This window comes from Strongylocentrotus purpuratus, unplaced genomic scaffold (assembly GCF_000002235.5).
Source record: "Strongylocentrotus purpuratus isolate Spur 01 unplaced genomic scaffold, Spur_5.0 spur5_scaffold_10, whole genome shotgun sequence".
NCBI lineage: Eukaryota > Metazoa > Echinodermata > Echinoidea > Camarodonta > Strongylocentrotidae > Strongylocentrotus > Strongylocentrotus purpuratus.
In genome coordinates, this window is record NW_022145595.1 from 27943989 (window position 1) to 27969213 (window position 25225).

At 36.1% G+C, this 25225-nt stretch overlaps 2 protein-coding genes across 3 annotated transcripts; both read left to right on the forward strand.

Moving 5' to 3' along the window:
- The first annotated feature begins 814 nt into the window (after positions 1–814).
- Positions 815–17205, forward strand: LOC753487 (ubiquitin-conjugating enzyme E2 2). 2 transcript variants are annotated; one of them, XM_030979967.1, is made up of 6 exons: positions 815–968; positions 4364–4427; positions 5390–5421; positions 8849–8926; positions 10237–10342; positions 12441–17205. In XM_030979967.1, exons 1-6 carry the CDS (start codon positions 945–947, stop codon positions 12605–12607), a joined length of 471 nt encoding a protein of 156 aa, XP_030835827.1. In that variant the 5' UTR covers positions 815–944; the 3' UTR covers positions 12608–17205. The 2 variants fall into 2 exon arrangements, with proteins under 2 accessions (XP_030835827.1, XP_011667566.1); XM_011669264.2 differs by lacking the exon at positions 815–968 and adding an exon at positions 1067–1179.
- Positions 17206–21410: 4205 nt separating this feature from the next.
- On the forward strand, positions 21411–24764 carry LOC100888716 (E3 ubiquitin-protein ligase TRIM36-like). The gene is made up of 2 exons (XM_030979968.1): positions 21411–22458; positions 23207–24764. Exons 1-2 carry the CDS (start codon positions 21823–21825, stop codon positions 24467–24469), a joined length of 1899 nt encoding a protein of 632 aa, XP_030835828.1. The 5' UTR covers positions 21411–21822; the 3' UTR covers positions 24470–24764.
- The last annotated feature ends 461 nt before the right edge of the window (positions 24765–25225 follow it).

Here is a 25225-nt window from a genome sequence, read left to right on the forward strand (position 1 = left end):
TGGAAACCATATCAAAAAATATCAATGATAGCGGTTTTCAAAAGATAATTATTTACAGTAAAGAAATAACGGAATCAAACCATATTGCAACATGTTTGAATGATCATTTTGACGATTTAGCATCTAAACGGTTTCTCCTTTCTTTCTTTCTTGCTTTCATTCATTTTTTTCTTTCATTCTTTCTCTCTATTTTTTCTTTCTTCTTTAAATCTTTATGATTTCTTTTTTAATTAATTAGACTCCTGTGAAACATGGAGGTGGAATTAACACAACCCTATACGTTAATTTGAAGTTGAAGGAAATTACGTGAACCCCCTCGACTTATGACATTGGAATTAGGGGGGGGGGGGTCACTTATTTAGCACAAGCATAGTACTGCAGCCCCGATGGCTAAATTAAGGTTATCATATACTTGTTTTTAATATTCAGAGATATTGTTGCTGTTGTTTTTGTTGTTTTAGTCTATCTCGATGCAGCAAAAAATAAAAAATAAAAGACGTAGCGCTGATTCCAGGTCTTTATAAAAATGTAAGCCTTTATTATACTTTAATTGTTATAGCCCAAGATCTTTGTGATCCTTTAAAAATATAATTCAATAATGGACAAAAGTTCGATGGAAAATTGTCGAAAATTTTTGGAAGAAAAAAAATGGGGAAGGGGTAGATGAGAGAATTATAATAGGGGAAAAGGGGGGGGGGGGGGGGTGTACAACAAAGGACATATAACTCCCATTGTATAATGTTCATTCAGGGAGATCATAAAGCTGCTCTGTTCCAGTATAGCCCTCAACTGACAGAATACGTTCGTCATGCATAGGTCCATAAATGCACGGTACGCACACACAAACCACACGCTTTTGTACATACAGTAATAAATTACGTTACAGTTAATGCATCGAGTAGATCCGTGAGAACAGCGCTGACCGTCTATTCATATCACACAAAATGGCTCTTAAAAGATTAAAAAAGGTCAGTCAATTGTAATTTTTTTAACTTGAGAACACATTTACATAGTGTGTAAATCATTTTATGATATACGATCGTGGAATAGTGTCCGGAATACCATGTTAATATGACATTGTTTATTGCGGAAGCTAAGTTATTGATGTGTAGATCATGGAATATTACGAACTTGCAGTTGCAATGGTTGTAAAGAATGAATGGAACGGTCGGTAGGCAGGTAGGGTTATTATTACGACATAGCTCTTCATGAATGCATGACACATAATATGAGTATGACGTTCGAAATAACGCCAGACTTCTTGAACGGTTTAGAAGCATGTCAGTTTTCAAACCATTTTGGTCAGTGTCTACATTTTATTGTGATAAACTAACCAGAAATGTATGAAATGAACATGATGATGATGGAAACCACTGGTGCTTTTCGGTTTGCATGCACACACTGCAGTCTGCACTATGACTGAGTAGATCTATGACTGCCACTAAGCACTAGTGTGCATGTGACTAGACAGAATTCAGAAATAACCACCTGGTTTGCCGTATGGGGAATTTAAAATTGACATTTGTTGATCTTCCCCATTCATAGACGATATCCCTTAATCCTCATGGCTCGCACAGGAGAACACCAGCCATTTTCGCCGGAATCCGGTGAAAATTTTCCCCTCGGTTTTTTCTTTATTTAGACTTGATACCTACAGGTAAACTAAAATGGATGTACTTTTCATATAATTTCAAGTTAACATTGATGTAAAACATCAAAATATAACGACTTAATTTCAGCTTAACCGGTATCTGCCTGGGGCCTGTTTCTCGAAACCGCTGTACATGTAAGTCTAACTTTTTGACTATATCATTGAAACAGAGTTGGGCTAACTCGGCTCAAAGACAACTCGGCCCAGCTGCAAAGACGGTCAGTTTTTGCAGCTTTAGGGTTAGGTTCAGGCTTAGGGGTAGGGTTAGAGTTAGGGTTGGGGGTTAAAATGACAAAAACTGACCATTTTTGCAGTTCGGCCTAGTTGTCTTTGAGCCGAGTTAGCCCGGATTCCATTGAAACGTGTTTTATAGAATTAACACACGTTTGCATGTTTCAGTGGGATAGTTAAGAAGTTAGACTTATGACGGTTTCGAGAAACGGGCCCCAGTCTTCTTGAAAAAGCTGGGCAATGAGATCAGCAATCATACACAAACTGTTTTGCAAAATCCCCCCTCACTAGCCCATACAATGTACTTCAGTCTACGATTATATCAGTGGAGCCAGAGGCAGTCTCAACGGAAGAACTGTCGATATCAGAGACTAAATCTTTTTGTCTACCACTCGTCGTGCTAAATGCCATTTGGATTGCATGCACACACTGATGCTGATGAACCATTCTAATTTACAGTCTCTTTACCTGCCTTTCACAAATTATGGTTTCCCTTGTCTTGGGCTCAAAAAGTATGAAGAAGAGATATTTCAATTCAATTTCAATTTCATTTATTTCCACAGATTCATAAAAGACAGTATAAATTACAATCAAATATAAAAGCATTACAACAAAAGATGAACCTGTAGAGGGGGTGATAAAAAACCACAAGAGGTTTATTGGGGATCATCTTCTACTTAAAAGTACAATATCAAAATATAATAGTTTTTTTTTAAATGAACAATAAACACATATGATGGGGAATAAGAATTTACAAGTGATTTTAAAAAAAAGTGATTGCATGAATTGCAAGGCAAAATTTCACAATTGGTTTGTATAGCATTTTACTTACAATGTAGATGAACTCGATGAAAATGAAAGATTTCATGACCCTTGTCGGTAGAAATGTGTTTTGTGTTTTGTGGTTTCAGAATTCAGATTTTTGAATTGGTTCTGATTCATTGGAGATATACATGTACAGTACTGTATGGAACTGTGCAGGAATTAAGGTCATGCCTCATGTGCAAACTACACTGAATGGTCACGCCACCTTATGTGTTAGACTTCCCTGTGTTCACAACACGATGTACATGTAGTTCAAGTGTCCTGTTTAAAGGTGCTCTTACACATTGTGACATGTCTTTGTTCCTTTTACTTCAGCGCAAAATTAAAATTTCTTAATATGACTAACTCTGTAAGTTGGGGCTTTGATCGGAACGGAAGATCGGAGCGACACCCTCGCACCTTTGAGCGGTATTGGCAAAAAAAAATTAATAACGAAAATGGTTTTGGGCTATCAAATGCTAACAAAACATGCAAAGCTGGGATTATTTTGTCATTTAGACTTGCTGTAGACCATGTTTGTTGATATTAAGTGCCTTTTCATGACTTTGAAATTGATAATATTAGTCTAAGAATAGAGGCAAAACATGTGAGTCGCCATCTTGGATTTTAATGACAATGGGGCAATTCCACGGTAACGGAAGGACACTCAGACAAGATTTTGAACTTCAGGTTCATACTAAAAGAAATGTTTTATTAGTATGTATTAAACTATGGGGAACAAAATGTGTTTCAGTCAAGTGGAAAGCTTCATCAACTTCACAAAGTTTGGATAAACACTAATTAACTGGAAAAACCATGTCCATTTTTATGTCCTTCCGTTACCGAGATAATTAATATGCACATTCTTAAACTACTTAACTATAATGACAATTTTTTGGGGGAGAATTAAAGGCACTTATATAGGTATTATATCTGTACTGTTTCAAATCTTATACTAATAAAACAGTTCTTTTAGTATGAACCTGAAGTTCAAAAATCTTGTCTGAGTGTCCTTCCGTTACCGTGGAATTGCCCAATGGACATGAAATGCGTGCCAACATTATAATCCAAGAAGCCTCTTCTCTAGACCAATATTGTTAATTTAAAAGTCATTTAAAGGCCCTTAATATCAACAAACATGGTCTACAACTCCATATGACAAAATATGAATGTTTTTTAAGCATTTGATAGCCCAAAACTTGAAAATTTTCAGCATTAAAAAAACCAAAAAAATTCTGTCTATTTTTTTTAAAGTGATCGGCGATTGGAATTTATTATCCAATTTCACCTGATCGGCCAATGATCGGCCAACGATCTGATGATCGGTTACAGGGTTAAATATGACTATTTGGTAATAGTTCTTGTATCACTACCATGGGTATGCTAACATCAGGGGATTTTCCATGACAACTGAATGGAAACAAAAGACATGTTGGAATGCGCAGAGTCGCCCACTGAATCAGTTTAACAGTGGACAATATGTTTAAATTTAGTACCATATTGTAGATATAAAAGATTGATGATTAATGCTCTAGAAAAAGAGTCAGAAGGGAAAGCACAATATTTTCCCTTGCCAGCAATGGACCATAACATTTTAAACGTCCCATTATGTACATTTGTATTGTGTTTTTGTGTCATATTGTTTGAATTACCTTGACCCAATTTCATTTTCTTCAGGAACTAGCTGACATTGAGAAAGACCCACCCGCAAACTGCTCAGCGGGGATGCAACATGATGATTGTAAGTCTCAATTTGTATTATTTAACTTCAATTTCATTTAAAAATGTTATTGAATCAATAATTGTTCATACATGTAGATCTATCCTACACTGCTTGAAACCCCTTCTAAAGTATTTCACAGAAAAACTATAATTTAATTTTTTTTCAAGAAATGGTACATTGTTTCACGATTCCACATTTTCTAAATGTATTCCGTAAATGCATGCACTAAGGGAAACAAATGTCAAACATTTTTTTATTTTTAAATGTTTATCTTTGAGGCCATTAAGTAGTACCTTCATAACTATAAATAATGGCACAGGTACAAATACAGATTACATCAGTTTATTTTATTTTCTGTGAAGAAGTGATAATGTCTAGAAATCATCGATTTCTTTGGTTCCCTGTAAAATACAGTTGCAGACATGTGCATGTATATGTGGCGTAATTTCAACACAATTTTTCTACCATAATACATTTGTAGTTCATCGCTCACTGACAATATTCATGTTACATTTGTACATGTACATGGGTTCCAGGATTTGTGTATAGGTACATGCAGTATAATTGGGCTTAAATTTTTGCTCACATTTCTGAATTGATGTTTATTATCTTCATGCATGGCCCCATGTATATATATAATTATATTTAGATGTATGGGGTCCATTTTTTCCTCTTTTTTCTTTTGGGGGAGGGGGTTGTGAGCAGTTGCCCTTTCTTATTGTCAAACCCTTATATTTAATGGTCACCTGTATAATAAAGGGACATTGCCAAGTTTTCCGCAGCCAATTCATTCAAACCCCTAGCCCTACTGATTCAACTTTGTCTACATCCAGTTTGTCATCATATGATCTTATCATTTTCACTGTATCATAACAGTTGTCCAAATGGCTGTTTTCTTTTATCCACAGTAACTAAAGTGCCCCTCAATATTGTATGCCAATATTTCATGATAATCGTTATTGTTTTTATTTCCCATACAGTACTGCACTGGACAGCATCGATAATGGGACCTGTAAGTACATGTATCAAACTCTCACCTCATTGTACATGTAACACCCCAAGATCTGACTGACTTGACATATAATGCTCTGCCGTCTCTTGGCCCTGTTCCATAAAACTTGTTATCAATAACAAGTTGCAATAATTAGCAACTGAAATCGGTACATTTGATTGGCTTTGTGCAGATTTGTCATAGATCTGTTGCACTTGTTATCGATAACAAGTTTTATGAAACCAGGGGCCCAAGTAACATGCAAAGATAAAGTTTGAGTTCTTGTCATGCTATTGCATTTTAAAAGAAACGGTCTGGAACATGATTGGGAAAAGTTGATTATGCAGGACATAAAAATTGGTGTATGCTCAGCGATCAGGCTTTGTTACCTTCAAAATGACAAGAAATTTACGCAATCTTGTTGAAAGTCACATGCACCACACACAAGAATACGTATATGGGACTACATGTAAATATATGAGGCATGAATGTTTGGTCTAAACCGTTCAGCTATTTATTGTCATAATACTAACAAGAGGACATGTGAAGAGCACTCCTTTCCAGTGACTTTCCTTTCATGATATTCTTCAAGGCTAACTGACATACATGTACATAGATGAGAAAAGCTCACAAAATTATTTTCACCTTGAGCAGAAAACTTGACCATCTTTTTGACAATGATGCAAGCCAGTGCTATATCATGTCTCAGAATTTTTGGATGCCAAGATAAAGCCCTGACTAAACCACATGTACACAGCAAGTCCAAGAAAGAATATCAACTTGGTACCACAAGGAACCATGTTTATCTGAATATACATTGGAGCCGGAGGGATGTTAAAGATAAACTTGAGTTCTGGAAAAAAAAAAAAAAATCAATTCTTACAGAACAAAACTTACACTGAATGTTCAAGATTACAAATAAATGTCATGTGCCAAAAAAAATTGGAAGAAAATGTATACTTGCTGAGTAATGAGCATAGAAAGATAAGGAAATCAAGGTAAGGTAGCCCCAACATAGTCACATCTTTCTGTGTACAGTGCTTTTTACTTTACCAAGACTGGGCCAAATTTATTATGATTTTTTGATGACTCCAGAACCTTGCAGTGCACACCAATACTTACATGCTATATGATCAACTCTCTCTGATCCATTCCACACCTTTTCTTTCACAATGCAATTGCATTACCAGAACTCACCTTTATCTTCAACTCTATGTAAAGTGATACAAGTTTCACTGGCATCAAACAAACATTACACAGGAATGGACACCTGGGCTTCGTCTTAAAAAGATTTACGATTGATCCAAATCAATCGCAAGTTTGCAGTCTCCTATCTGTTATGTACATAGCTGCGATTGATATCAATCTCAAATACCGGTAAGTTGCGATTGATATCAACTCTTTGTAAGAGGGGGGCCCAGAAGCATCATTTACTAGCTGTAGCCAGCACTATAGTCCCAGTAGTCAGTATTGGTTTCTGTCTACGTTCTGGGTAAACTCTACATGGAGCACAATTTACATGTACAGCAGGGCTCCACATGAACTTTCTCGTAAGGGGGCTGGGTTTGGGTTTTTAGAGTCTGTATACAGGAGCCAAATGTCACCAATTTGACATTTTAAGGGTTCAGACTTAGATTTTTGGTGCCCATGTGTCCTGGGCAGGTGTTAGTTTCAAGACCTTTGTACAGTCATTTTGGAATTTCCCTGTACATGCCTTGGCAGGAAGAAACAGAATTGGAAGGATGGAATGTAAAGTATATACTTCATGTCATGATAATGTCTTGATTTTGTAATTGGCCTTCTTAAGGGCTGCTCAGGTCTCACCATAAGAACAGGGGGGGGGGGGGGGGGGGCTCTTATATGACTTTCGGGGCTAATTCGCCCGAGCCCCCATGTATTTTTTTCACTGCTTAAGAATAATGATAACATGATCCTTAAATTAAAGGTCTGTACACTTTCAAGCTACAGGTAGTCTACTATTAACATACTTGAGCACATTCACATTTACACATCACATACAATGTACAATGTAGTAGGCCGAGGATGGGGCGAGTTCTGGGAAAGGTCAAAGATAATGCGTGGAATTTTTCATTCTCTTTGTGATAGTGTAGATGAGCATCATGGAAAAATTATTGCCTTAAAATGATGACCTTGCATTCGAAATATGAAGGGTTGTGGACCAAACTTCACGCCACATGTTTATGTAGTCCGATATTCACGTTTCTCTATACAGTGCATGTGACTTTTAGTAAAACTGAGCCAATTTCTCAATTTTTTGATGATTTCAAAATCTCAGAGTGTACACAGGCCTGATAAAAATCCGATTAAAATCGGTTTCCCGATTTTTTTTTTTCCTGATTTTTTTTCTTTTTTTCTTCCCGATATAAAAATAAAAAAAAAAAAAAAAAAAAAAAAAAAAAAATCCATTTTTTCCTTTCTTCCCTATTTTATCCTGATTTTCCCGATTTCCCCCTTATTTTCTTTACTCGAAAGGGGGGAATGTTGTTGGATGCATTTTTTCCCCCACGAATCCTCTATTTTTTTTTTTACTCAAGGGGGGTGTGGTTGAGGGGATTTATTTATTTTAGTGCTCACTATCACCCCTGGCACACCAATACTTACGGTACTTATATTGGCTACATGATTAGCCTTCCATCGTTTCCACACACTTTCTTTCATATTGCAATCACATGACCAGAACTCAACTTTATATCTACTTGAAAAATATCATTATTGTTATTGTTAGGATGTGACAAGCACTTAAAGGTAAAGACCAGTTTTGGAAACGCTCCAATTTCAAAAAATGAAATGGAAGCTCTTATTACATGTACCAATCATGTGAAAGAATATGTTTTGACTAATACAAGATGATAAAAAAATTGCCGGGAAACCGCTACTAATTGATATATTTGGTAAATTGGGTTATCTATTGGTATTTGAGGGATAAACGCATGTGTCATGCACATGTGCGTAGTCCCATATACATCTTTCTGTGTACAGTGCTCATAACTTTACCAAGACTGGGCCAAATTTCTTATCATTTTGGTGATTCCAGAACCTTGCAGTACACACCAATACTTATATGCTAGATGATCAACCTTTTCTGATCGATTCTACGTTTCTTTCACAATGCAATCGCATGACCATAACTGGTCTTTACCTTTAAGGGATTTTAGCAGTTTAGATTCTGAGAATGAGCGTAGGAGGAAATGAAAGGAGAGATAGGAAACTAAAATATCATTTTGAATAGTATCAGTTCACTATTTGATCTCTCAGAAACGCTGTCACTTTCGATGACAAGATGACAGACTAATCTGTTCATAAATTTGGATGTTGCATTAAAAATATTTAGAACTGGAGCAATAAAGATGCAATCTTTTCAGATTTTGTCTGAAATTTTCTTAAAGGTGTTGTTTTAATGATCTGTATGCTATGTCTTATCTTGCAGAAAAACAGCCCATATGAAGAAGGTGTATTTAGTCTTAGTATCCAGTTCCCCACAGACTATCCTTTCAAACCACCTAAAGTAAGTATCAGTCAACTGTTTACCCTGAACATTTCTTTTAGATGTAGGTTGTGAAAGTTATTTTAAGCATCTGTCTAGAAAAGCTATTCAGAGGCACATACTTGAACCATATACAAGTGCTGCAGAAATGGGACTCCTTCCTACATGTATCAGAAATCAACTTTATAAATGCAGATTGATTTCTCACTTAAAGGGATAGTTGAGTTCTGTTGCAGAGGGTGCTACACAAAATAATTTTTTTGTGAGATAATGGAAAACTGAATGTCAAATTTGAAAGAACATAATATTTAATTGACAAAATCATCTTTTTTGATCAAAATCAGTTCAGAGACGGCTGAAATATAACGATTTCTAATACTTATGTATCACTACAAATATTAGATATTTTGACAAATTTCAAAAAACCGTTCAAAAACCTGAAATAACGCCTTTTACATTGTATTTCAGCCAATGCCGATGTTGGCTTTTTTTGTTGGCATTTTCGTGTTGCTTATATTACCCACAATTAGCCGGCCCATGTATTGGTTTTTTTAATTAAATAACTAATTAACGGTCACCATGTTTTTTGTAAAGTGGAGCTGAATTGGTATGATCGTATTGGCTAAATTTCACACATTTTGGGGTCTAAAATTACCTTCATAGCAATTTTAGGTTCTAAAAGGGCACTATAAATGTCATAGATAAGAATAAGAGCAATAACCATGCACTTTGAAGGCATTGGCGGTTTGATAACAGAACTCAACTATCCCTTTAATGGGTTACAAATTGATGATACTGTGCCACCTGATGGGAGGGACACCATCTCATTTAGGGCTCCTCAGTCAGGACATGGCTCTAGACAGCTCAGATAGTATTCAGTTTGGTTCGCTAAAAGAAAATTGAGAAATATATAATTATTCAACAAAAGCCCCAATTTAACCAGTCCCCTTTCATTCTTGTGTTACAAAAAACATGAAATTTAAAGGGGGTATTTACGGTAGATAACTTCACACAGGCGCGCGCTCGCCCGCAGCCAACCATCAGTATGCAGTATGCACTTGTATTGTGCAGCGGTTTGCAGTGAAACCTGTGAAAAAGTGTATACTAATATTAACCTTTTTTCGCAAAATAACAAGGAAATTGACACGAAACGGGTACCAGTAATAAACACAACAACTTTTAACTCATGATCTTGATTTAAACATTTGATGAATATTTACTTCATTTTGGGTATGTTTAAGTGCGGTATCTCCACGCCGAAGTGAAGGGTCAAACTTTGGATAGGCTTCTGAACTGGTGCCGTTACCTGTACATGTGTTTCTATTTTGCAGGTCAACTTCACAACAAAAATCTATCATCCGAATATAAACAGCAATGGCAGCATTTGTCTCGATATTCTAAGATCACAGTGGTCCCCCGCTCTAACAATATCTAAAGGTAAGTACTGTAGGTTACATAATCAGGGGGGTGTTTCGCAAAAACTAAAATCGACTTAAGTTGGACTTGAAATATGGCAGGCCATTCATGCCACTGTTTGCTCTCACCATTGATCTCTCGATTATGATCTTTAGATAATATATTTTTCCTTCAATAGTGAACTATGAAACAAAAAGTAAATTCTTTAGATTTATGATCACGATTTGTACGTCCCTTGAGAAATCAATGCCAGGAATGGTTAAAGGAACTAGTGCCTGCTATATAGTTCAAGTCCAAGTTAAGTCGATCTTAGTCATTGTGAAACACTGCCAAGCCTATATGATGCAGTATTCCTCCTTAAAGTAAGAGTGTGTCGTGGGCTAGGCTTGCTGTTCGAGTCCTGTCCCGGCACTAATGTCCTTTGGCAAGAAGTTAATCTACATTTGCCACCCTCCACCCAGGTGTTAAATGTGTTGCCATTAGGATGCTAATGTTATTAAAGTTTGATTGGTATGTGTGCGCTCGTAAAATGGCGCCTGGCCGGAAAATTCCCCAGGGAGCAGAGCATGCACATTATCATGTATGGATTACTATTTGAATCCAATGACCGGGATGATAACAATTGCAAAGTAAACCGCTTTGAATGTAGTACTAAGTGCTATAAGATACAAATGTAATTATTATTATCATCATTAAAGAGAAGATCGAGTTCTGGAGAAAGGTGAAAATACTTTGTCAGCTTTTTCATTCTTTTTATGATAGTGTGGACGAGTATCATGAAATAGCCGTCTTTAAAAAAATACTGAACGGTCCTGGATCTACAGTACTTTATATCACTTCCCTATGCCACGCATTGACATGAAAATGTTTCATTTTGACCTTGCGCATTTATTCATTTATTTTAATGTTAGTTTACTGTATCATACCTGAACATTTATCTAGTAACAATGAACTGATATTGAAGGATAGGTTTGAGCTAAAACACAAAAAAGAGGGGGAAATCAAACAATATAAATCAGCAGGAAACTAAGGGAACAAAGTGCTAGAATTTAACAAGGCACTAGTCTGTAGTCTGTAGAAGGACTCCTTCTTCGTAAATACTGTTAGGGACTGGAACAACCTTTCTTCTTCAATTGTTAATAGCCAATCCTTGGTAACATTTAAAGTTGAACAAAATGTATAAGTCTTTCCACACACAATGCGCGTCTTCACAAAGTTAGCGTGGATGTGTCCTGAACAGACATTTTGCTGACCTACATGTAAGAAAACAGATTCAGATAGTCAGGCTTAGTCTTTGTTTAAACCTATTTGATTATCTCTATCATATCTTTGATTGATGAAATGATGATACATTTTTATAGTGCACATGTCCCATTAGAATTGGGCACCTGCAGAAGGTTTCTCGGCATGTCCAATGATCTCTGTGTGTGGCTAAGGTTTTGGTGTTAACTGCATGTAACAAATGCAGTTTTTATGCTTCATGGCAAACCTTGCTTGCAAGGGCTTCCTGCAAGCATTAAATGGGCTAGTTGTGGTGTTCTACAGAGCTGTATGGTACAGTACACAGCCAATTGTGAGGTGACCTTCACAATTTGTGCAGGTAATGGGGAGTATGTTTGTGAGGAGGGTGCAAGGAGGGTGCAAGGCCCACACCAGGGATAGTATAAAAGGATATGTACGAATCCTAGAAGGTTGACTACCACTCGACTGCAGCCAAGGACACTCACATGCGAGAAGACCTAAGGCGGGTCGTGACTATAAGCATCACAGTACATTATAAGAAACATGGAAAGTACAGGTAGAGTAAGTGCTGATGTTTTGATAATACACTCAGATATGCCCTTGAGACGTCGTTTATAGAAAGACCACCTGTCTTTGAAAACCACACTTTTTTCTCTCACGAAAAATGTTTCTTGGTGAAAGATGTATAATATAGAGACATGTACCATACGTATATCTTCATTTGAGATTGAGAAGGGCAATGTCTCATTCTTAACTGACAATATAGACCACGTACCTCAACAAAAATTTCTTGTCTCCCTCCAGTTTTCACAGGTCTCACATATATAAATCTGGTCTTTTTTCTTTTCCTTTTTCCTCTTTTTTGTTGTTGTTGCAGTTCTACTGTCAATTTGTTCGATGCTGGATGACCCGAACGCAGACGATCCGCTAGTGCCCGAAATCGCCCGAGTGTACAAAGTGGACAAGGCAAGGTATACCAAGTTAGCCAGGGAATGGACAGAGAAACACGCCATGAGTGATATTAAATCAAGTGTAATGAAGTGAAAAACACATGACAGGAGCAAAGAGAGCGAGGGAGGGAGTGGCCCCATAATATCTTCTCATTTATTCTTTATTTTTTATTAGTCTTATTATCATTATCTTTATTGTTATTTTTGTGTTGTTCCCAAGGCATTGGGGGATAAAATTGACTGCATGATCAAATTTCAATGCACCCTTCATTCTTGGTCAGTTATATCTTTAAAGGGAAAGTCCACCCATATATGAAGTCGGCCTTAATGAAGGCAGAACAATGAGAGGAACATGTCTGTGAAAGGTTTTCTTTTGTCAGTGTTTTTCCTGCTTTTATCAATACCAGCTAATTGTTGGGTAGACTTTCCCCTTAATAATGTGGTAATAGGATATCATATCCATTCATCAAATTGCCCTCTAAAATGATTTCTAGATTTTTGTAGTCAGGAAGGGAAAGTAATATTAACTGAAAAATTGGATTTATAAATAATTCAGCATGTGCCATATACCCTTTAATATGTTGATATCATATATTTACTTTGATACTTTCTTAAAACTAGTCCAAGATGGGTTGGGGGTTTGCAATATGACTCCTTTTCCTGTCACATTTTGTTTCAGACATAAGTATCATATTATTGTTTAATTCTTGAATATTTTATGTAATGATATTTAGGAATAGTGCCGCATCCTGATGAAATAAGACTAAACAAATAATAATCACATTTACTGTGATATGATGATTGGTACTACGTTTTCTTACTTCGTAAAGTAATTCATTGAAAGATCTCTTCTTTTTTTCCTTCTTCAAATTAAGCCTTTTATACAATCAATATCTTTATCATATTTAACAGAAGTTAACCTGAATTCTTCATGCAATTATTAGAATAAGTCCTATATAAAGATGTGAGTTGTAAAGAAAACACATTTTATCATCACCATAACACTAGCTAGAGTTCTGTAATTGTGAAGATTCCTTTTGAATATTGAGTATGTGTAGTGATAGTTTTTTTCTTGTAAACGAAAGGAGTTTGTATCATAAGGTATGTATGTGTACACCCCTTGTTTATTCTCCTTTGAATATTTGGGCCTCTCTATTTTAAAGAGTTTTGATTGGTCTGAATCAAATGCATTCGATTTCAATCGATTGCAATTTATCTGAATCAAATGCATTTGATCTCAATTGATTGCAATTTATCTGAATCAAATGCATTTGATTTCAATCGATTGCAATTTATCTGAATCGAATGCATTTGATCTCAATCGATTGCAATTTTTCTGAATCGAATACATTCGACCTCAGTTGATTGCAATTAAGCTACATGTAAATAAATGCATTTGAACTCCATTGATTGCACTTAATCCAAATTGATTGCATATCCACCTGTCGTCCTCTTGTGCTTTGATTCTTGCATGGGACTTGGATGAATGACTATTTGGATCAAAACATGGCTCGTAGTAGTTATATTCTCCTGTGTATTTAAGCAGCATTCTATTCGCATTAAGGTACTACTTGACATAAAAATTGAAACAATTAAAAATCATTCTGTTGTATTATTGGAGAAAAAAAATCTAAAGTGAAATTTCATATAAAGGAAAAATGCAGATAAATAAAGCAAACATTTCTTTCCTGTTGTGCATGTTCTTTTGAAAAGGCATATAGAAAGATTTGTTGTGCTATAGGAGACAGTCATATTGGTTTTCTTATGCACCAGAAATTAATGTTTGTTTTTTCTTGAAACATATTCTCATTTTTTTTCAACCACAAATGTTTCACAAATATATAGAGTACCTTTGATTTACAGTAGGTATAAGCTATATGATCCTGTTGGAATGCAAGAAGACATTGATTACAAAATAAGAAATGCTTGTATGTAAGTTTGCAAAAAGTTTGAAAACAAAATGCTAGTACATGCTTGAGTGTCGGTATGTGTTGGAGTAAGGACCAGAATGTTGGCCGTTTTGACCACCAAGTTAAAGGGTTCTTAAGCCAGGACTCTCTCTGACTTAGGCAAGGGTATCTTGCATGCTTCAACTGCACATAGTGGTATCTTTGTAAAGAAGTTTTGCTATTTTGTAAATGTATTTATTGTAATATGAAGATGGTGAAGTAAATAATTATCAAGATGTTTGGATGAGAAGGATTTTTACAATCAGGGGTATTGATAGAGAGGGAATCATTTATAACGTTACTTGGGAAAGATTATAGATATGACAATAATTTTACCCCCAAAATGTAACGGTAGCTGATTTGAAATATTTCCATATTCATTTAAAGATTCTGTTTCAAGCTAGTCTGAGTTGTAGGAAGGGAAATGAAATTGTTAGATACTGACTTCAGTTCATCCTGCAGTGTCTGCCATGTGCTAAATTGATCACTTGGGAAATCGGGTTAATTAAAAACATGTTTTGGGTGCTTGGCATGTAGTTAAGATGACTAGCTTTCTTTAGCTCATTGGTTAGCTGTTGTGCATTTTTCTATAAAAAAGTCATAATATTGTATTAAACATTCAGCATAAGTTTATTTGATACTGGCAAATCGGTTTCCTTAATTTCCAGAACTCATGTTTACCTTCAATACATGTGGAAAAAGAGGAGAATCTTTGCCAAAACACCAGATAATCCATTGTATATATTCTGTGGAAATAATTCTTGGTAGATACAGCACATATTTCCAGACTTTTTCTTCTTCAAAAATAGAGCCATCTTGTAGTATTTGACGGTTATAAATATGCTTCTGTATACAATTCAATAGAGGCGAAGTGATTTTCCAGATGATAAGGGGTTAATGTGTAAGGGATCTACCAATGCAATGTACAGTCTTATTGTGTTTTCATTTTTGTGTGTGTGTTTAATGGATGTGAACATGATGACACCAATTCATAAGATATGGGGAATCAGCTATACAATGGGACTTGAACCCTGAACCTTACCTAAAACCACCCCACATCCTTCAGTCAAGAAAAAGAAATATATATATCATCTGTTGAGAGCAAGAAGGCCTTTAACCCCATGTTTAAGTGTATGCAGTTAGGCCCTTCTGACCCTCAGCTAATGAAAAGGGCTACAAGACCATGTGATAAACCAAAGGCTATACATACATGTATATTGTTCTGCACTGTATCTATGCTGTTAAGAAACATTGAATCGTTTTATTTCACTTTATGACAAGAATTCATTGATCTCCTTTAAAATCCTTCAAAATACAATCACCCACTACATCATTATGTGCATGCTCCATTTTAAAATCTGTTTGCATGAACAGATGTAATATCTTAATATTTAACAAAATGACTTGTAAATACATTAAGGTGTAACATATACAATTGAATTCATTTTGCTGTTCTACATGCATATATGCCCAGTAATACACCTTTTATGTTTTCGGTAGTACTTATAAAATTCTGTAAACCAAATTCAGTGCACCGTTTCAATTTTTCAAGAAATATTATCGTAACCTCACAATGATTGAACAGGATTCTATACAGGGTGAACCAGAAACCCCCCAGACAATTCTTGTTAATTTTTTAAAACAATAGTGGTCATTCCTTTTAAGATTACTTTAAAACTAGGTTTTTCATGTTTCATGTTCATGTCTGTTTGATGACCAAGGATGTTTATTGAAGATTTGCTCCTTCTTGAAATCCATAAGAGTGCCAATAGTCCGATGTATGTATTTTCTTGTTATGGAGTAGAGCCACAATCCTACACCTCTTAGTCCCCGTGCACTGGGCCCTGTTTCATAAAACTGGTTATCAATATCAAGTTACGATAGTTGTTATAAGCTACTGAAATCCTTGCTTTTGATTGGCTATGAGCAGATTTGTCATAGATCTGTGGCAGGTGTTATTGATAACAAGTTTTATGAAACAGGTCTCTGGTGTACCATCAAACCATTAATCTCTTCATGTATGGTATATCTGTATGATAAAAGAAAATCAATGATGCTATAATCAGGTATAAGGCAGTCTGATTTTTTTCTCACAAGACCATGATTTTCTTTCTTTGTGGCTATTACAAGTTTTTATTGGCATTCTAGTGAAGCACAGATGCACCTTTTGGGGGTATTCATGGCATGATGAGTAATTAAGGAGCTGTTTTCATGAAGTAAAATCATTTCACATTGTATACTAGACATATTATACTACTGTATAGAACATGATTAGATATATGCGATGTAGATAATTGAAGGGAAAGGGGAAAAGGACAGAGAAAGTTCAGTTTAAGTTGTGTGCATTCTGTCAAGTTTCATCACTCAGAAAGAATTGAAGTGCATTACAATGTATTGATAAGACGCACACTGTATCACTGTAAATTTATTCTCTGATTTATGGTCTCTTTGCAAAACATTGATTGGTGTAATCTTTACAAACATGTCATTAATGAACATGGTGTGACGTATTGGAGTGCTGTAGTTTGACATTTAAACAAGTTCAGTAGCAAGGAAACAGCATTGGTAGAATCTCTGGCAAAACATGGGGGTTTTGTACTATAAACACTTTTCTATCAAACGATTAAACCTATGTCAAGTACGATTATATTAATTCAGAAAAAGAAAAATACTAGTACAAAGTATGTAATTTTCATGTCATGTATATGTAGTTAAGGTAATAAACGTCAGATACGCCATTAAAGTCTTTATTGTGTATTGTGTCAGTGGTATGTATTTTATCGGGCCAGAATTAATTAAAAGGAGGGTACCATGATATTCTGGAAATGAAAGAGAATACTTCTTGAATACCTACTGCGAGATTGCACTAGAATGGCATAGAACAAACGTGTGTGGAGAAATGTCGCAATCAATCTACGAGCTGAGAGGAGAGAATACATTGTATGGAAGGGAATTATACCATTGATGGAGAGGGGCAGGGGGGGGGGGGGGAGAAAAGAGAAGGACAGAGAGAAGGAGAGAGAAGGAGAAGGGGGGGGGGGAGGACAGACGGTTAAAAGAAATTTAATTCCCTCCTCAATTTCGCTCTCCCTTCTCTCTCTCTCTCTCTCTCTCTCTCTCTCTCTCCCTTCTCTCTCTCTTTTCTCCCTTCTCTCTCTCTCTCTCTCTCTCTCTCTCTCCCTTCTCTCTCTCTTTTCTCTCTTCTCTCTCTCTCTCTCTCTCTCTCTCCCTTCTCTCACCCTTCCCTCTCTATCTCTCCCTTCTTCCACTCTCTCTCTCGCTTACTCCTCCCCATATCGTCTCATTCCACCTTCTAACAGTATTCTTCCCATTCATTTCATTTCCTTCAAGTTTCAAGTTTTCACATTTTATTTGTTCCACATTTTACAAAAAATATAGACATACATATATTTATAAAATAGTAATTATTTACATGTAGTATAAATGAGCACGTCTCAATGATTCTCAATTCATATAATATATTAAGTAGGATGTAAGAAACCTATTAAAAAGCAGTGCTTGTATATTATAGGTTCCTGCTTTAAAAAAGACGGGATTTTAGATGAAAAAACCCACAGCAATAGAGAAAGACGTATTTTAGAGGGGAGAATTTAAAACACAACGGAATGAGGAAATTTGTATACAAAATGATGCATTAGCACCAATACCCAAAGTCACCCAGTTAAAATACGTAGTCACACGAGCAATTTAGTTAGCATAGCCCAATGAAATTTGTTTTTATACATTAAAAACTGGAACATGCATCATTAATTAACAATTAAGATTAGCATTGAAGAAAAAAGGACTGGGGAGGGCAAACAAATTATATTAGATGACTTTGTAAGAATTTAAAAGAAAAACTCGAAGTTTACTTTTAAAGCAATTTAATGATGGTGCTTCATTCAGTGGTCTTACCCCCCCCCCCCCCCCCCCCCCACCGCATTCATGCCATCCCATAATCTAGTATGATGACACCCATCTCTGTTGTTATAACACTCTTTTCTCTTCTTTTATTATATGTCCTATCGATATCCATAATTTGTCTATATGTGCCCTTTCTCTCCCGATTCCTTTTTTTCTCTTTGGCCTTCTAGAGGGATTATTCCAAATTGACCTCATTATACTTAACCGTCTTGACCAAACCTTGACCATAGCAATACGATGAACTTGACCGTTGAATATATTTGTTATTTACAATTACACAAATGATCTTTCCCCAATTGGGTTTCTTTGCCTCAGATTCTTAACATAATCCTGGATTTAGCTCATGCTGCAATCATAATTATAAACCTTTAGGTCAGTCAGGATTTCCTTGCCTTTTAAAAGCCGATCGCATCTAAATTTCAAAAACCGTTTTTCCAACTGTTTAAAATCGGTCACTATTTCATTCGCGATTTGTTTGAGGGCTTCAATACCACACCATATCACGGACACTGCATGATACCACGAAGGGTTACGAATCTCAGATTTGTAAAACTGGAAAAAAATTGTTAAACGATGCCTTTAAGATGATTGGGAGACATTTCCTTATGTAGCATATTCATTGTGTTCGTTTACATATTTATTTCCCCCTTACCACCTGCCACCTGCCTTAAATATCTTGTTTTTATCTTGTTTATTGTGATTGTTCTCGGATTTAATCAATAAAAAAAATCATATGAAATGAAAAAATAAATCTTTCCCATAAGTCTTTCAAGTTTTCCTATTTGTATCGGGATTCCGTTCCGTTCTCTAGAAATTCTAATTTCATTTTCATTCAATCGTTTAATTGTAGAGTCTTTTAAGTCTTACCAAAACTCAGTCACGGCGTAATTCCAGTTTTCTCTCGCAGTCTTCGAGTTTTCATATCAGTATTCTGTCTGTCTTTGACTATAGCGCGAAATCTCCATAATCTCATTTAAGTTCCGCCTTTTTATTTATTTGATCATTTTGACCACGTTTTTAATACAAAATTTCCAGATATCTTTCCTCGTCTTCAAAAAGGCCTTTCACTTTTCTTATCAGTATTCTGTATGTCATTGTCTCTTGTTCTCTCAAAATTAACCATAAACCATTTTACTCTCTTTTGTCATCCCTAGAGCCATACTTAACAGTCTTGCTTAATTCTTAAACTGTCTTGACCAAACTTCTGACCATATCTCATCTTGTCAACGAACTCTCTTCAGTCTCGACCGCTAAAACCTTCCGTGACAAATCACATCTTTTCAATCACAGTCCTTCCGCAATTCCTTCCTCCTTAGGAACTTTTAATTTCACATAAATTTATAGAAACTCACCGTAAGTCGTCTTCCTACTCTGCCTGAAAACTTTGGCAAAGGGTGTGGAAGCAGAAGAAGTAATTACTGAAAAAGATCTTAATAATAAACTTATCAGATTTCACACATTGTTATCGAAGCTCAAGATAAACTATTTTGCTGAAAGAAATTTGATCTTGTCTAATTCTTTATATTGCAGGACTGTTTTTCTTTCTATCTATACTTCTCACTGTCTTCGCTACCTTCTGTAATTTCCTTCTTTTACTTTCTTTATTAACCCCCATATTATCTCTCTCCCATTTCCTTTGTTCATTTATTTTCCCGGCTCAAAATTCATGTCAGGAAATATTATAGTGTTGATATTGACTCTCGATATCAATCGTTTCAAATCTCGATCTATTTATAAGTTATAAGTGCATTTTCACTAATTCATTCCCCCCCCCCCCTCCCATCGACGAATCATGCAATAAGAATCGCCAGCAATTAATTGAGGGGAGACCCACAATAATTCAAGAGCCAGAAAGGCGTTAACTTTGAATTAATTTAGACAAATATATGAATTAACGGTCTTCTGGCACTCAGTAAATGTTGTCTGCTAGTAGTTTCTCCTTTTAAGAGCAATAAGGAAGAGTGTTTGGACTCTGATGATGAAGAATTAATTATGAAACCACACAATGGATTATCTGATAAGACTGTTGAAGACCCGGCAAAAAAATAACATGGTGAAAAACATAAGACTTGAAGCCAATTTAAAGAGCCCCAAATTTGCCAAAAATTTGATGGCAAAATTTTATTTAAATCGTATCATAATGTGAAAGAGGATGTCTATTTTAAGACACACTTCTACAAAGATTTTGATAAAAGAATACATAATTTGGGTTTTCTGTTGTACAGAATCCTGGATAATAGAGCAATTGTTAGTTCTCCATTCCTATGTTTGGAAGGGTAAAAGATCTGGACTACACTTATATTTAAACCCTTCTTTCTCCACTATTCTTCTTTTATCTCTTTCTAACTTCTCTCTTTGTAGATATCTATTTCATTCAATACAAAATTATTGCGTATAGATTGTTACGAGGTTACAACCTTCCTAACAATGAATATTTGAATGACAAAATATTTCACCACTTCCTCTCTTATAATAAAAAAAATATATATCATGATTTAGGCTTATGACCATTATAATGTGAATCTTGTCTGTTTCAAGAGCTTATTATGAGAACAATAATTTTAATATATCAAATATCAAGTATTGCACCGGAATATGATTTGAAATAATTTTGGATGAACCTATATAGCTACATCATGGATCCATGAAATAACCATACGATATTCTCTCATCAACATTCTGTCGGATATTAAGTTTCCATTTTTCTTTCTTTCTTTATTTATCTCTCTCTCTCTCTCTCTCTCTCTCTCACACACACACACACACACACACACACACACTCACGTACATTTTTTAATTTTTAAATATTGATGAATATAAAATATTGATGAAGATTGATGAGAGATTACACAATTTAGGTTACGTACGTGTACTAGAGTGGATTTCCAACATTATATTTTATCCAGCTTAAAGCTAGTGTCATAAAGAGACTATATTGAAAGCATAAATAGGTCGCCCTCTATAGATACAAATATTAAACACCGCCATAAAGTTCAAAGGTGCTTAATATTTCTGTTGGGAAAACCCACTTATATGCACAAGCTGCTTTAAATTCGTATACGATCTACTCAAGTGTGAGTTTAGCATTGTAATCACATTTGTATTGATGTATACACGTACTTGAATAGAGACTCGGTACTTTTGATCAAAATTATTTCCATTTCTTTCGACACATAATGTAATCGAAACGTGATAAATTGGTATAGAACTTCACGCAGTAAGGACCCCGGGTAAGGACACACTTGTTACGTAGACTCGGGATATTGGTAAATTCTACGACGTCACTGCATTATAGTTTGTGCTTGCATGAACTGACGGTTGGCTTATAGTATACGCATCAGCTGATAAAACTTTTAAGTTTTATTGCACATCAAATGGATATAGGCGAAGAATGAGCTCGTGTTTGTAATAAGCCAGAAATCCGATATTTGTACCAATGGCTGAGAAGACTGAGGAAGAGAAAGCTTCAAGCTCTTCAGAGAACCTGACGTGTCCACTATGTCTTGATATCTTCGATGAAGCAACCATCCTGACCTCATGCGGACACACCTTCTGTCGGAAATGCCTCAAGAAGTATGACCTTTCCCACCAGGATCTCGATCACATGATCTGTCCGCTCTGCAGGAAGATCACCAAGTTGTCTGTGAACCGTGTCGATGATTTCCTCACCAATGTGACTGTCAACGGACTCGTAGATGATTACCACGCCAAATGTGGAGGGATGAACGCTGTCCTTGAGATGCGTCCACAATGCACTGCTTGCAAGTTTCAGCAAGATGCCGTCTCATTCTGCAAAACATGTAATAACTACATGTGCGATGGGTGCCTGGATAGTCATCAACGTCTTACAGTCTTCTTTGAAGGTCACGAGATTGTATCCATACAGGATATCATCAACGGGAAGGTTAGCATTGGTCAACTATCCGAGAAGTGCTGCATCCACAAACAAGAGAACAAAGATATGTTTTGTGAGGATTGTAAGGTCCACGTCTGTCACAAGTGCGTGATAGTTGGTCATCAAAATCACAAGATCAAGGATCAGACCGACTTCGAGCAGGAGCTACGGGTTAAGGTTAGTGTGTTCAGCTGACAAAAAGCGCTTTCATTTGGCTACTATAATGCATTACGTGGTATAGGACAGATGTTTCCCTACATCGGGGGGGGGGGGGGGCGAAATCGTTTCTGCCTCCTCCCCCTAAGGCCAAATAACACAAATAACGTGTTTTTCGTCCAGACTTTAAAAAAAAAGAAGGCAGGGCATTACTATTGTACTATTGTTATTTGGCCTAACAAGGCAAAATCTCTTTACAAACAATTGAGGGAAATTCATGTTTCCCGTATCCATTGCCACACAAAAACTTATGATTTCAATAATTGCACAGTGTAACCAGGGAGATAAACTCTCATATCCCTGGTGCAACCATCTCTCGCGGTCGTTTCGTTCCTAGCTTCTCACGCACATTGATTTCATAAACGCACACTTTAAAGCGTGGAAGCACAGGATTCTCTCCATTTAATGGGCGTCTTCATTTTTTCCTTTACAAGATACAACTTTGGTTCATTGATCTACAAAGATAAAGATACAAAATTTAATATGCAACATGGATTGATCGAACTTCATGGGAAGTAGCTAGAAGACGATGTATTCAATTCCTCGGTCCTCATATGATAATGGTAGGAGGGTCGAGTTTCTAACTTTTGTGAAACATCAGGTGCGTCCAAATTTTGGTGTTCGATTTTTAAACCAGCTCCATTTAATTGGCATACACCTCATTCTAAAAACATGTTCTTGTCACTTCTCTACAATTCGTTTTGTTTAGGTGAACGACCTTGTCCAGCGTTGTGCCGCTAAGAAATCAGAACTGGAGAAGAACATTCAGAATGTGGAAGTACAACGCCATGAAGTATATACTGCCGTGCAGAAACTACTGGACGATGTCAGTCAAGCCTACAGCATCAAGGCCAAAGAGCTTGAAGAAAATCATCGAAATCTCATCGAGCAAATCAATGCAGTAAAGCGGAGTTTCCATGACGACCTCAACGTCTTGAAATCTAAGAATCGACAGAGGATTAAGAGTATTTGTAGTTCGATAACACTGGTAGCTAATGACAGACTGGGTCATCTTGAGACAGACAGTCTGTCTGCACATACCTTGCTCTGTGAGGAGCTGGATGTCATGCTGAAGGAGGCTATTGATAACACTTCTGCGGCAGCCATTACGAAGAAAGCACAACTGAAGAGGTTCAAGCCTGCAGATAATAATCGTCTTGAACTCGGGAGCATCTCAGAATCAGATCCCAAGGTACAAGTCATTCATTTTCTAGATCTACGAGGATACATGTGGGGAATGACCCAGTACTCTGATGATAGTGTGGCTATCGGATATTTGATTGAACATGGTATAGATATCATTGATTCAGCTGGTAAAAAGCACCAGTATGCAAACATACCGAGTAACATGAGGTGTTGTAATCTTGTGTTTCAACAAGACAGGTCGTTGTGCATATCGATGAGTAACACAGAAGCACACATTTTTTCTCCCAATGGATCAAGTAAATCAACCATCCACGTGAATAACAGTGGCTCTTCTCTCAAACTAAACAGAAGTCCATCAGATGAAATCCTTATTGCTACCAATGAGAAGCAAGTCTCTATCTATGACCCGACTGGATCCACTCTCAAACACACGGTTCCAACAAAACACAACCAGACATGGAAGGTATCTGCTACCAGGTCGGGTTTGATCGTCACGAGTTCATGTAACGCCAAACCAAGCGTGGTGACGGTCTATGACAGGGATGGGAATGCTGGTAAATCTCTACAAGCTCCAGACGATGTCTACCTGTATGCTGCCGTGGATGAGCAGGACAGGGTGTATGTAGCGAGTGTTGATTGTAAGAATGTTAATGTGGTGATCAGGCTCTATGACCTTGATGGTCTGAACCTGAAGGAGAGAGTTGAGTTCAATGTACTTAATCTTACACTTGGTTCTAGTTGGTGTTACTTGGTTTCCCTCTCTCCAGACATGCTCGCGTTTGCTAATTGTAACAAGAAGTTATATTTTATCAAAGTATCACTGTAATCCATGTCACACTCTATATTACCATTATTGTTGGTGTGTACACCTCTCTGCTCCAGCTTCACTCTAATAAGGGCCTATCAAGTATCATATTATATTGTTTATTATGTGATAACCAACCGAATGAGAAGATGCCTATTCTCTCGAAAGATTATAATCGCCTGTATACAGTTGTCATTATCTAAAATAATGATAAAGTTTCTCTCTCGAAATTTTATGTAAATACATACAATATAAATATGCTTCTTGCATAGCATAATTTTGTTCACTGTGATATTTAAAGAGGTAATATTATTGGTGCTGCAAATCATATAGAAAGTTGATATCGAATACAGAGTGACAGACACACGGTTGAAAGTTAATCAAAAATGAGGCCTATTTTAACCGTCGGAAGTTTTGTTTCCTTGACTAAAAAAAGTTAAAAAAACATCCTAAGTAACGTAAAAATATATTGATACATTATGTTAACGTTTACTAGTACTGCAGTTCTGTTATAATTAGTAACTTTACTTTGAATATATATTTCTCGTTAATGCGGCAGTTGTCATCTTAATAATTACCGCTTAAATTCAATTTAATTCAGTTTAGTTAAATTCGATTCAATTCAATTAAATCTATACAGACTATCGACTTGTGACGTGGAATTTGGAATATCTTTATCTGCATTTTATAACGGTATAGAAAGAGAATAGGGTAAGATAGGATTATGTTTATCATATGATAAATTGTAGAAATGATGAGAATATTTAACAATTAACA